Raw genomic sequence first — 13,383 nt, forward strand, 5'->3', positions numbered from 1 at the left:
ACACTCCCATCCTGTCGTTTCCAGTAAAATTACTAAGTGTTGCTAGGGTTGCCATATTTCAAAAAGTAAAATTCTTGATGTCCACAAACTTGTTGGATCTTTTTATGGAAACCAAAGTTGTTGAGCCTATCTAATCGTGTTTCTAAGGGCCTGTTCACATGTTAAGAAAGAGATCTGCCCTTGATACAAAAAGCAGCACATGAAGCGAGAAACAGCATTCTTTGTCTTCCCTTACTTCCTTGTGCTCAGCTGCTTCAAGCAATTTTCCACCAGCCTAGCTCAAACTCCAGAAGTGAGCCAAGGGAAAAGCTGCTTAAAGCAACAGATTGCAATGAGATAGGGCAGAAAGGGTGAATGGGTTTGCTCACTCACACTCCCCCCCCCCTGAATCACTCATTTCCATTTATGAGTGTATTTAAAATTTATAGGTATTTAAAATGTAACAAATTCATCGCACAAGATGGCATGTTTTTCCTGACATTCTCATTTTCTTCCTCCCTGCCCCCCAAGGAGGACATTCAGGACATTCAAGTCCCTTCTAAAGTGGCTTTACCAGCATGCCTATTATGCAAACTGCCTTCCAAATAAGCTGTATGTGCGAATAAAATATGCAGTCGTATTTTGGATCTCAAATGCCCTGGAACTCGGATGTTTTGGCTCCCAAACCCAGAAGTGAATGTTCCTGTATATGAATGCTCTTTTGGAAGCCCAATGTCCGACGGGGCTTCCGCGGCTTCTGATTGGCTGCAGGAGCTTCCTGCAGCCAATCAGAAGCCGCGATTTGGTTTTTGAACGTTTTGGAAGTCGAACAGACTTCCGGAATGGATTCCGTTCAACTTCCAAGGTACAACTATATATTGGTTTTTATCTGTGCATTAGTAGTGCTGTAATATGGAGATTAAAATTGGTGGTGGCTATGCGGAAAAAAGGCAGTTTATTTACTTGATTGGTTTTTACAGGCTTATCAACAAACTTCACCCGGGATCAGTAAAGAAAATCAATCAATCCAAACTAAACTGGCATCAGGTAAACAAACTAATTTAAATACTGTATTCAAATAATATAGTGTCTCTCTCTGAAGGAGAGAGAAAATGCATGAATGAAAGCTTAATGACAGTTGTTGTCACAGTGAGGCCTTCAACACCTTCGCATTTACAGATTAATTTTTGAGGAAACAGCAATTGTTCACCTTGCAAGCATTAATGATTAAACAGTATAAAGCTTCTCTTTTTACTATTAGAATACCATTGAAAGTACCAAACCTGGTAATTTATATTATGGGAGTAGAATATTAAGAAACAAGACAATTATTGTAGAAACTAGAGAAGTGGTGGGTTTGATTACAACTTCGTTAGGCTTGGTGAAATCTTTTTCTCTTCGCAAATGCCCTTCTATTCTGCCCCCCCCCCTCGTTACAGCTATATACACTTTTAAATTATTAATTGTCCAAGGAATCTGGTCCATTGTATTTGCTTTCGAAATAAATGACCCATAGAACTACAGGAACAAATGTAATTACCCATATTGCACAAATCAGGAAAGAATAAATGGGCAATGCAAAATGAAATTGAAAATAGATACTGAGACAGGAGAGGTCATAGTAGAACACTTGCCTTCTTGAGAAACTTTGTCTTTCACTGAAAACTAGATTTGAACAACTGCTGGCATACAGTAGGAAAACTAGAATAAAACTAGACCTGCCAGTTTGGCAGATCTGAACAAAGTAAAACAAAATTAAGGAGTTAAGAATGTGTGTGCTAACCATCAGAGCTTTATCGGCCTATATTCTCTGCTGATTTCATTTATAGCTCAAAGGCAGGAAGCTTCTTCAAGTGCTTAAAACAATCTTGAACCTATGAGTCCATCTCCGCATTGTGTGCATAATGGCACTTGGTACCTGGGCACCTTAGGAACCGCCTCCTTCCACGTTTCTCTCTGCACACTCCCTATCATCATCTGGGCTCTGCTCCAAATCCTTCAGCCTCAGGAAGTAGGGCTGGTGTCTGTCACCTAGGGACAGGGTATTTAATGTTGTGGCACCTACTATATTGAATGCCTTGCTGAATGTTGAATGTAAGGCCCTATCACTATACTGCTTCTGGTAGCTGTTGAAGCTCTGACTCTTTAAATAAACTTTTGGTTAATTTTGTAATTTATGCTGGCCGAGTTCCATTTCACTTTTGTGCTGCTGAAATTTGTTAAAACAGACTGGGTATAATTAATGTTTGAATGTGCATTGGCATTTTTAAAAGAGATTGTTTTATTCAGTTTATTCTTGAGTCTCCTTTGAGAAACAGGGGGAATAGAATTAAAACAAAAACATGCAAGCATGTGTAAGAAAATCCTGACAGCCACTTTAAAAAGAGAAGTAGGAATGAAAGGGGGAATTTTAGAGTGGAGAACAGGTCAGGTAAAGGTTTAAGCAACCCCAGTGCGCGCCCCCACCCCAAATTGCTTGAAACCAATTACAAAGTGGCTTTCTTTATTTTAAAAAATCTTCCAAGTTTATTACATACTTTCCCATACAGCATTTAGTTCTGCCTTATGCAACAATATCAAGCACTAAGACCATCATGCATTTATTTAATTTCAGCTGGAGAACATTGGAAATTTTATAAAGGCCATACAACAATATGGCATGAAACCACATGATATATTTGAAGCAAATGATCTCTTTGAAAACGGAAATATGACCCAGGTTCAGACATCCCTGGTGGCACTAGCAGGTCTGGTATGTACATAATGGCATATGCAGTCCAGTGCATTACATTGATCTATGTGAGTTCCATGCATTTTCATAGCTTAACTGTAATTAACCATTTTATATCACGGTACCTTTTCATAAAGCATAGAAAGTGTTTTAGGATTCTTACAACATTTACTATCTAAAAGGATCAATACTTCAACTATGGGATGTATGTAATAGGTATGCCATGAAATTCCATGAACTGAGGCTTTACTTGTCTAGCAGCTATATTATATTACTCTTGGTAAAACCAAATATGAAGCTTGGCCTGCAGAAGTTGTGGGATGTTATCCATGCCTTCACGTCTGTTGCCAAGTAGCTCTTGAAACTGTATAATCAATGATCCATTAATTTATGGGTAGGCAAACTAAGGCCCGGTGGCCGGGTCCGGCCCAATCGCCTTCTAAATCCAGCCCACAGACGGTCCGGGAATCAGCATGTTTTTACATGAGTAGAATGTGTCCTTTTATTTAAAATGCATCTCTGGGTTATTTGTGGGGCATAGGAATTCCTTCATTCCCCCCCCCCCCTTCAAAATATAGTCCAGCCCACCACAAGGGTTGAGGGACAGTGAACTGGCCCCCTGCTGAAAAAGTTTGCTGACCCCTGCATTAATTGGTTTAAAATTGAACGCAAAATTGTTAAATCAAGGACAACCAAAATAAAATGTATATTAGAAACACTGTTATTTTATTCTCCTCCTAGGCAAAAACCAAAGGCTTTCATACTACAATCGATATTGGTGTCAAATACGCAGAAAAGCAAGCAAGAAGTTTTGATGCAGGAAAACTGAAGGCTGGACAAAGTGTGATTGGTTTGCAGGTAAGCAGAAAAGTTGAAAGTTCACTAAGGCTGCAATCCTGTACACACATACCTGGGACAAGACCCGCTGAACTCAATGGGGCTGCTTTCTGAATCCATGGGATTGTGTAGATCAGTATACACAGGAAAACCTTTTAAGATGTAATGGACAATTATTTATGCTTAGTAAACAGCAGGAGTGGCTTTGAGCCACAGCAATAGCCTGCTGAAAGAGGCAGTTGCTGCTGCTTACTTGGAGGGGCAAAGCCCTGGCAGAGCCAATCTGGCATTTCCTCTGGTGCATCTGCATAGCTCCAACCTCGCCATCACTTTGTCCCTCCAGGTAAGCAGCAACAACATGAGGAAGCTATATACATGAGGAAGAATAAGGTAGGTCACAGTAGAATTGCTCTATTTTGGTCCATCATAGATCTGGTCTACCTGTTATCATGAGAAACGTGTGAATCTTCTGTTCATGTAATCAGGTGGATTGGCACTGTAATTACACAGCTGAAGTTACACATGTTACTGGTATGGTGTAGGAACAACCATGGAGGCAATTTCTACCACACCACTCAATGTAATTTGTAGAGTAGAATACAGCCATGAAGATTTCAGGTTGGCTCTCTGTAACAAATCTTTGACTAACCCTCTCTGCAGTCACACATAATCTTAGTACTTTTTGTATTAGATATTTCTTTTTAGTTGAAATCTTAAGAACATAAGATGAGGGTAACAAAGTTTTATATACTGCAACATTCTGCTTCCCACAGGGACCAAACTGATACACCTCTAAGGAGCCCAAACCAGAGCATAAAGGCACCCATTCTGTTGTTCCTTTGAAGTTAATATAGTTGAGTTGACTCTAACACTACTCTAATAAACCTTTTGTTTTCCTTTCTGTAGTTTAGATGCAGGGATAACTGTATACAACTGATTCTTTCTTTTCCACCAGATTTCTGATCTATCTACTGTATCTATGATTCTAATTTAGCCCCAGCCAACTTCATCTCAACTCGGAAGCTTCTAGAATTAGCATATATTTTAAATGGTTTCCTTTCCAAATATGTTTGGTTTGCTTATTTACCTCTACAGTCCTTTTAAACTGTTCCTCAGTACACTCATTGCAAAATTCTTCCCTTTCTGTACCTCAAATCCATGCATCCCACCTCCTACAAGTCTGTTTAAAAGCTATGCTACAACCTTTTCAATATTAAGCACCAGCAGTCTGGTTCCACTGCAGTTCAAAATTCTCCAGTGCCTGGAAACCTCAAACCATTCCTTCCATCAACTTCCTCCTATTGATACATGCCAGCTCTGGAAGAGGCTGCATTTCTGAAAAAAATATTGCCACAGAGATCTTTGATTACAACATGCCTAACAAACATTTCCCAAGGTTGTTGGTGTCATGTGTACCATGACTGCTCTCCCATACTATTTAGACAATATGTGATGTCTGCAACCATCAGACAAGGTAGGGAAGTCACTAAGTAACATGTCCCCTCTTAAAGGATCATTTCCCACGCCCAGCCCTAAGAATTTCATTCTGCAGAAGAGCTGTTAGCTCTAGGAGCAGGATACTCCTACCATGTATTTGAAGGTCTCCTCTCTGTTTCTCTCACCTTCTAAGGTCAGCTTTCTGAAGGAAACAGACTTATTCGAACCAGGAACTCCCTGCACTGAGCACAGCACCAAAACTTATATATGTTACATTCTTCAATACACTGGCCTAGTATAGTACATTTACTTATGGTAGTTCTCAATCAGAACTCCTTTCTTCAAGTGATCCTCATTCTCTTTATAGATGGGAACCAATAAATGTGCCAGCCAGGCAGGCATGACTGCCTATGGGACTAGGAGACATCTCTATGATCCAAAGATGCAAACCGATAAACCATTTGACCAGACAACAATAAGCCTGCAGATGGGTACTAACAAAGGGGCTAGTCAGGTAAGCAAAAGTTACTTTCATATTTGCATTAGAATGATATAATCTGTAGCATTGGGGGGGAGGGGGAAGTAACCTTTTTTGATCCGTGGGCCAGATTCTTACCAGGATCTTCCTAAAGGGCCAAATATGATTGGTGGGTAGAACTATGAAAGTTGAGGCTTCAGAGCATCTATGGCAGCAAGGTGCTGCTAAAAGGAAGCTTTTCTTCATTGTGGCAGCTGGTCCAATGTAATCCTCTTTGAAGCTTGGCAGGTTCAGGTACATGAGTTTCCTCTAGTGAGCTCTTTCACACCTAGATCAAACTGGATGGACCCCACATATCAGCTGATGTACAAGGTCAGCCCTGTTTAGCACTGGGTTCCTGTGCATGAGAGTTCCCTGAAACCAGCTCTCTTACACAGAGGTAAATCCTGGTTGGTCAAGATGTGCATCAGCTAATGTGTGGAAGCACAGTCTGCTTTACACATAGGACAGAAGCTGTGCAAAGGGGGCTTTGCAGTTGCTGACAAACACAATTCAATGAGTACTTCCTAACTACAAACTTGCTCCTTCAAGGGGAGTGCAACCCTATTCAGAAAAGGCAATATGACCCAGTTCCTGAACTTGAGACCTGCTAACCCACAATAGATATCAACATATACTGGTGACATTGTGCTGCAAATTCCTAATGACTGCTCCTAACAGCTTTATATAGAAGTTAAATAGCTTTGGGGTAAGATGTAGCCTGCAGCTCAGAATAATAAAAGAGGCTGTGAAATTCCTTACCCAGTTTATAATCACTTAGGATGCTCTTCATCCTTGCAATACACATACAAAATTGTGAAGATCCTCAGCATGCACCCATAGCTTCTTCCTTGTAGTATAATGTGCTTTATTCTGATTTCTGTGATGGGATGAGGAGTCTGTTGCTTGCTGAATCTCACTTAGGAGACTTCCATGCTGAGTAGTTTAGTATCTGGAAAATGTTATGCACACGTGCATTCCTGCCATCACTCATTATTATTTTAAAAGTCCCAATGCTGTTCAAACTGCTTTAAACCCTTTGTTTTTAGGCAGGGATGCTTGCACCAGGTACAAGACGAGACATTTATGACCAGAAGCTCACATTACAACCCATGGACAACACCACTATTTCACTACAAATGGGCACCAACAAAGTGGCTTCCCAGAAAGGGATGAGCGTTTATGGGCTTGGACGGCAAGTATATGATCCAAAGTATTGTGCTGCACCAACAGAACCTGTCATTCATAATGGAAGTCAAGGAACAGGAACTAATGGGTCAGAAATCAGCGATAGCGATTATCAGGCAGAATATCCAGATGACTATCACGGCGAATACCAAGATGAATATCAGAGAGATTATCACGGTCAGTACAGTGACCAGGGCATTGATTATTAGATTTGCCTCAAAAGCTCAGTATTAGTTTATTATTTTATTCAGTAAAGAACGAAACTAGCCTTGTGGAATTGTTACCAGTCTTCTTTACACATTATGCTTCATGTACCTAAGGAAATAATTGCCTTACATAACATTCCTTTTTCCTTTCTCTGCCCTTTCCTTCTCTAGTTGCCTTTAGTGCTGTAACAGTTGCAGTCTACAGCATAACAATAACTGCATATGAAGTAAAAAGGAATACTGTGAAAGGGGGAGTTCTCTTATACAGCCAAGTCTTTTAATAATAAAAACTATGCATTTTTTTACAACCTTGTTCTGAAATGAGCATTTTACATACTATATCAGCCCTTTCCTTTTTTAAAAATGTTTTTATTTACAGTTCCATTATGTGGAAAACTGTAAGACTTAATTGTGGACCATGCCACAAAAACTGAGGTTGTGGCTTATTACCTGCAAGATTTCTGTCTGTTCATAAGTACTTGCTTGCTAACCTCTAAACTCACAGTAGACATAATAAATGTGCATTTGTGATTGTGTGTGTTCCATTCCAATATCTAAATTGACCAAGCTTATAGAAAAAGAGCTGTCTTGCTTAAAAAGGGAGCTTGTATAAATTCTGAGCCCACAGAAGTCTCCATGTTTTGATGGTGCATTGACTTTTATTTCCTGTGCCATAATGTATCCATGTAGAATTGCCTTTTCTTTGAATTGTATTTATTGCCACATTTCTCATCATAAACTGATCTTGTTGTATTTTTTATAAATAAATGTTGTTTTCTTGGAGGCATGTGATAACTTGTGTTATTAAATACAAAATTCAAATTACAGAAAACATTTACAACTGTCCCTTTGTTTATAACTTATCCAAAACATATTCTTTCCTTTTTCAACAAAACAATTCACTGGAGATTGAAAATAATGCACTCATGTTGATTCTACCTTGCTGCTTATAACCTTTACTTGTAAAATGAGAGTTCATTGCCAAAAGTTTAGAATCCAGAGAGATTCAAGGCAAAATTTGCTTGCAGCCAGCAGTATGCTTTTGAGACTTTAAAGAGGTGGTTTTGCTCAGAAAGGGGGAAAAGGCCTGTTATGCAGATGTTCTTTGGGAAATTAGGGCTTGTCTGAGTTGTGTGCCACATAACTTAATATGCAAACCAGTAGAGGGTCAGGCTGCATCTTGCCCTCTGCACACAAAGAAAATGACTACTCTTTTAGCAAACAGACTACTAGTAGTTGGGGATCATCATTTGATGTAATGGAACATAAGTTTATCATAAAATACTCTTGTATGTAAAAAGGAACAGTATAGAAGTAGTACAGTATAGAAATAGTACAATTACTTACCCAGATAGCGCCTATAGATATGTCTAATTTAATGAGGCTTTGTCCCTTGAAGGATGCCAAAATTAAAGGAATGCATACAGCACATATTCCCAACCTCTTGGTCTTTGTTGTTAAAGACTTGCCTTCTTGACTGATCACTGATTCTCCTTTGCAGGATACAATTGTTCTTCAGGACATCAATGGTTTTGTTAATTTAGGACATGCACAATGTTCTTCATAAAGGACTGCAATGGAAGGAACCTAATCATATGAACATTACCAAAAATTCCTAGATAACATGATTCCACAACGTACTCCTTACCATAGGGGACCCTCTAACTAGCACTGCTTCTTAATCTATGACATGATTATTCACAGTTTAGATGTTATCCAGGCTGCATTGTATACAGGTGACTCCCAACTTACGCTGTGCCTACATTCCAGGAATAGGATGCAAAGCCAAAATCAAGTGTAATAAAAACACATTGGGTTCAATGGCAGGTGGGATTGCCAAAGTCTTTTCCTCAGACACCAACCCCATTTTATTTTTTTCTACAGTTTTTTTTGCCAAGTGCATAAAACTGAATGCACACAAATCAAATGCCCGTAAATTGTGAGTTACTTTTATATAAAAGTTGCTGAATCAATTTCATTGTGCTTTCTTAAGGGGCTTTATACCAAAAAGACAGTTTTATCATGTCAAAGTGCAAAAAACTTACAGCAGATTTGATAATTAATATAAAACATCTTTAAATACTATTTCAATAAAACCATACATATTGTTTTTTTTAGTTTTTCACAGAGTTAGAGTGAGTTGATCATCTCTTCCAGTGCAAGAGGTACAAAATGATTTAGGAGATAATTTATCTCAAAATATTGGTAACCTTCACTTCTATCTGAATTTTGCTGTTTTTGCTGTGTACTTTTAGAACCATCTCAAGTTCTGGCCTATAGTTAGGAAAAATGAAAAATGCATTGGATTAGTCATAATGGTAAGACAAAGTCTATAAAGCAACACAAAGCATATGAAGAGATAAAAAGAGAAAGATTGGCGTAGAAATAATACTTCAGATTATTCTGCTGGCGTACGTGTGTCTTTTGTTTTGGCAAAAATAACTCAAAGACCCACATACAATGAGAAAGCCAAGTACAGCCATTCATAAACACAATAAACTTAAAACCACACTTCTAGACTGCCTGACTAGCTTATTTCCACGCACCAGAAAGTTCTGAAAAGAAAAAATATGCAAGAGCCTAAGCTCTGTCAAGGCTTACAACATGAGCACTACATGCAGTTTTTCTTTCCTGGCAAAAACTATTTTGGCAGAAAAAAGATGGCTGCTACTGTAAAAACCATGCACAGAAAAAACCCCAATTTTTAAAAAAACTCAAATCAATTATGCTACACATATAGTGTTTTTTTAAGTGGACACTAGAGTGAAATTATGTCAGAAACATTTTAAAGATGCTGCTACTATTTTTAGGAGAAACTACATATTATATACTTTATCTGTGCACTACCTTAAAGATGCCCATGTAAAAGAGGGGGCACAGGGAAAACAGCAACTGGTTAGTGCTGTTTTTTGCTGATTTTAAAACTTGATCTCATTAACATCCAAGCAGAAAGTATCCCTCCTTTTTTATAGTAAATATGTAGAATGCAGCTTAAGGAAAATTACATTATTCAATGGAAGAATGTAGCGACATTGAAGAAACAGGTAATAGCAGCCTAATCCTCCAGTATATAACTAATATGGTCTGGGAAGATTACATATCAGAACGTAGCGCTATGCTCATGTACCCACTATGCTTGGCTTTCAAACAGAAAGATTATGCTAAAGCGTGTTCTGCTTAGTAAAGGTAAAGGTACCCCTGACAATTAGGTCCAGTTGTGACCGACTCTGGGGTTGTGGCGCTCATATCGCTCTATGGGCCGAGAGAGCCGGCGTTTGTCTGCAGACAGCTTCCAGGTCATGTGGCCAGCATGACTAAGCCGCTTCTGGTGAACCAGAGCAGCGCACGGAAACGCCGTTTACCTTCCCGCCAGAGCGGTTCCTATTTATCTACTTGCACTTTGACATGCTTTCAAACTGCTAGGTTGGCAGGAGCAGGGACCGAGCAACGGGAGCTCACCCACGTCGCAGGGATTCGAACTGCTGACCTTCTGATCAGCAAATCCTAGGCTCTGTGGTTTAACCCACAGCGCCACCCGCGTCCCAAGTGTAAGTGTTCTGCTTGCACGAGCAAAATATCCCACTCTGAAATTAGGAATAATTCTTCCAAAAGTATCCTCCTCCCCTCTCTACAAGTACTGTACTGGAAACACAAAGTATAAAATACATTTGTACTGCAAAGAAAATACACCTTGTTATTTGATGTCCATATATTATGGCATTTACTTGTTTCTTACCATAGGCTGAAGTTCTGTGCCATATTCCTTGTTATGAAGGATATTTTTATTTCCGTGTGTGTTCTCTGCAAACTTGCTGCTCTGATCCAAAAAGTTCTACAAAGAACAAAACAACCAGTTGATTGACAACCTACTTCTGATTCTTTTTAGCCAAAGCTGATGTTTTCTGCGGTAATACAGATATTTGCAAAAGGAAAATATCTGCCCTTAAGAACATAAGAATCACCTGCTGGATGAGGCTAACGGCCCAACTATTTTAGCATCCTGTTGTCACAGTGGCCAACCAGATGCCCATGGGAAGTCTGAAAGTAGGACTTCAGCACAATAGCACTTTCCCCACTAGTGATTCCCAGCAGCTGGCATTCAGAGGCATGCTATCTCCAACAGTTGAGGCAGAATATAGCTTTACTGTCCATGCATTTGTCTAACCTTTTAAAGCCACCCAGGTGGCCTTTCACATTCTCAAAGTGAATTCCATGGTTTAAATATGCAGTGTGTGTAGTAGTACTTTTTTCCCCATCCTAAATTTTCCAATATTAAACGTCATTGGATATTTCTGAGTTTTAATGTTATGAGGGAGGAAAGATGTTTTTTCATTCACTTTCTTCATAAATTTATACACCTCGATTGTGTCTCCTCTCCTCTTAACTCACCTTTTCTCTACACTAGAAATCCCCAAATGTTACGATCAAGGAGTTTCTCCACCTCCCTGATCAATTTGGTTGTCCTTTTCTAGACCTCTTGATAGAAGAACAGTTGAGGAAAATATCAGTGCTGTTCTGTTGGCCTTGCATTTCATGTTCTACTGGACCAACCTTTTACTCAAACACTTGCATACTCTCACACCAAGAAATGTTGGTATATATTTAAAATATATAATTAAAACTATACTCCTAAGCACAATTATCAGGAACTTCTATTAAAATGAATGTGATTTTATCTGTATAAACATATAGAATTGGTACTTAAGGATGAAATGCTAAGGATATTAGCAGGAGGACCCACTGAAAATAAGTGGGACTGGTTTCCTGATTATGTTGTTAGTTTTTATACCTTAAGATATGTTGTAGAAAAACGGGGGGGGGGGTTGACTTGTTGCTGCCCAACTCCCCAAGGGACTGAGTCCCCCAGGTCCATGATCGGTCATAGATGAATGGGCGGAGGCAGGATGAAGTGAAAGCAAGGCAGATCTTTATTTTTTTGTTGCAAGAGAGTTCTCTCCTCCCCTTGCACAGAAGTAAGAGAGACCAAGAACCAAGTATGCAGGAACCTTTAAAGACTTTTGAAACTGCCCAACCCCTTAGCCAAAGACCACCCTAAAAGAATCATACATACATCACAGGATGCGGTCAACAATAGAAGGAATTGTTTAAGGCTTTAATCCTACAAACACCTGGGAGTAAAACCTACTGAGCATAATAGGGATTATCTGAGTAAACGTGCACCAGATTGTACTGCACATCATATTAAGACAGTAATCCTACACACACTTATCTGGATGTAAAACCAATCTGTCATAAGCCCTGTAGAGACTTCTTGGGAGGGCTGCTCTCACTCCAAAGGACTGAAGTGAGAATGTGGAGTTGAACCCTGTCTAGAAGGAGCTGATTTGGATGCTGGGGAGGGACCTAATTGGTTGCCTGAAGAGAGTCCCACCTCACTGTTATTGCATAGCCTTAAGGCAGAGGCAGAACCACTGATGCAAGTTCAATTCCATCTCCTCTAAGTGAAGCTCTCCCCAACCCCAGGAAGGTGACCGAGACCAGGCTCATCTCCACCTCTGTGGCCAAAGACATGGCAAAGATTATCCCTGTGTGAACAGACCTACAGAAGTGCCTGCTTACTTGCCCAAGCTAAAGTTTTGTCTAACTGCTTACCATTAATTCTTGGTCCATGAAGTAAGGTTTCTCTGCAGATCCATCATTTGTTTCTCTGTCAACAGCAAAGCAAAGCAACAGGGCATCCACTATTGTCTGAAATACTGATAAGAAGTTGTGGGCGATGAGATAAGCCAAAAAAGCAACCAGCAGCAGTGGAACTACCCAAACGTGTAATTCACGGTTGTAGTTAAATGCCATCAAACCTCCAAAAACTGTGAAACATATCACAAACACCTGTATGAAAATAAATGTAGAGACTATATTTCAGAAGAAGCTATTGCAGACTTCACCCACCAAAGATGACCAAAAAATTTAAGTGTATTTAGCATTTAGAGATTATTGCATTCAAAAGATCACAGGGAACGTCTTATTTCAAAACTTCCCTCTGCTTGCAACATTGTTTGCTTTGTTCTTTTTATTTCTCATCTGTATATTATCTTAAATTAAGACTATTAACTGCTTGAGGAAAGCAGCACCATTTTCCAATGCTTGCTTCAGATGTAATGGCAAATTATGGTTTGGCATTACATGAACAAGTCTCATCCTTGTGCGATTATCTCCTTCCTTGTGCAGCCCGATTCCCTCTGAGTTATAACATCACAGCAATTCACAGCTTCTACTACAACAGGATTGGAGAAACTACAGTGTGCACAAAGAAACCAATGGTCTTATCTGTAAGGTATTCTTAAGATGTCCTCAGGTGGGATATTAGTTTTCTCCTAGTGCTTGCCCTTCTGACTCACACAAAATAGGAAGTCGGGGAGGGTGCAAAAGAAAGGCACTGCAACTCAAACTCATATAATGCCAAGTCACAATATTGCAGAATGCCCAACCCAACTCAAACAGGACTTCCCTGTTTACTTAAAAATTTC

At 39.5% G+C, this 13,383-nt stretch overlaps 2 protein-coding genes across 10 annotated transcripts in view; one reads left to right on the plus strand and one right to left on the minus strand.

Moving 5' to 3' along the window:
- The window catches only part of CNN3 (calponin 3), a 27,639-nt gene extending 19,961 nt beyond the window's left edge, over nucleotides 1-7,678 (plus strand). Inside the window, exons 3-7 of the mRNA XM_083743548.1 lie at nucleotides 960-1,026; nucleotides 2,594-2,731; nucleotides 3,452-3,568; nucleotides 5,352-5,498; nucleotides 6,551-7,678. Of these exons, the coding sequence (XP_083599674.1) occupies nucleotides 960-1,026; nucleotides 2,594-2,731; nucleotides 3,452-3,568; nucleotides 5,352-5,498; nucleotides 6,551-6,898 (817 nt within the window). The 3' untranslated portion in view covers nucleotides 6,899-7,678. The remainder of the gene's footprint in view (nucleotides 1-959; nucleotides 1,027-2,593; nucleotides 2,732-3,451; nucleotides 3,569-5,351; nucleotides 5,499-6,550) is intronic.
- Nucleotides 7,535-13,383, minus strand: part of SLC44A3 (solute carrier family 44 member 3) — a 103,220-nt gene continuing 97,371 nt past the window's right edge. For all 9 annotated transcript variants that reach the window (XM_083743379.1, XM_083743384.1, XM_083743381.1 and 6 more), the window contains 3 exons: nucleotides 12,509-12,745; nucleotides 10,632-10,727; nucleotides 7,535-9,169 (listed from right to left, as the gene is read on the minus strand). In XM_083743379.1, coding sequence (XP_083599505.1) covers nucleotides 9,158-9,169; nucleotides 10,632-10,727; nucleotides 12,509-12,745 — 345 coding nt within the window. In that variant the 3' untranslated portion in view covers nucleotides 7,535-9,157. The remainder of the gene's footprint in view (nucleotides 9,170-10,631; nucleotides 10,728-12,508; nucleotides 12,746-13,383) is intronic.

Source organism: Podarcis gaigeae (assembly GCF_964106915.1).
Source record: "Podarcis gaigeae genome assembly, chromosome: 6".
In the NCBI taxonomy this organism is placed as follows: Eukaryota; Metazoa; Chordata; class Lepidosauria; order Squamata; family Lacertidae; genus Podarcis; species Podarcis gaigeae.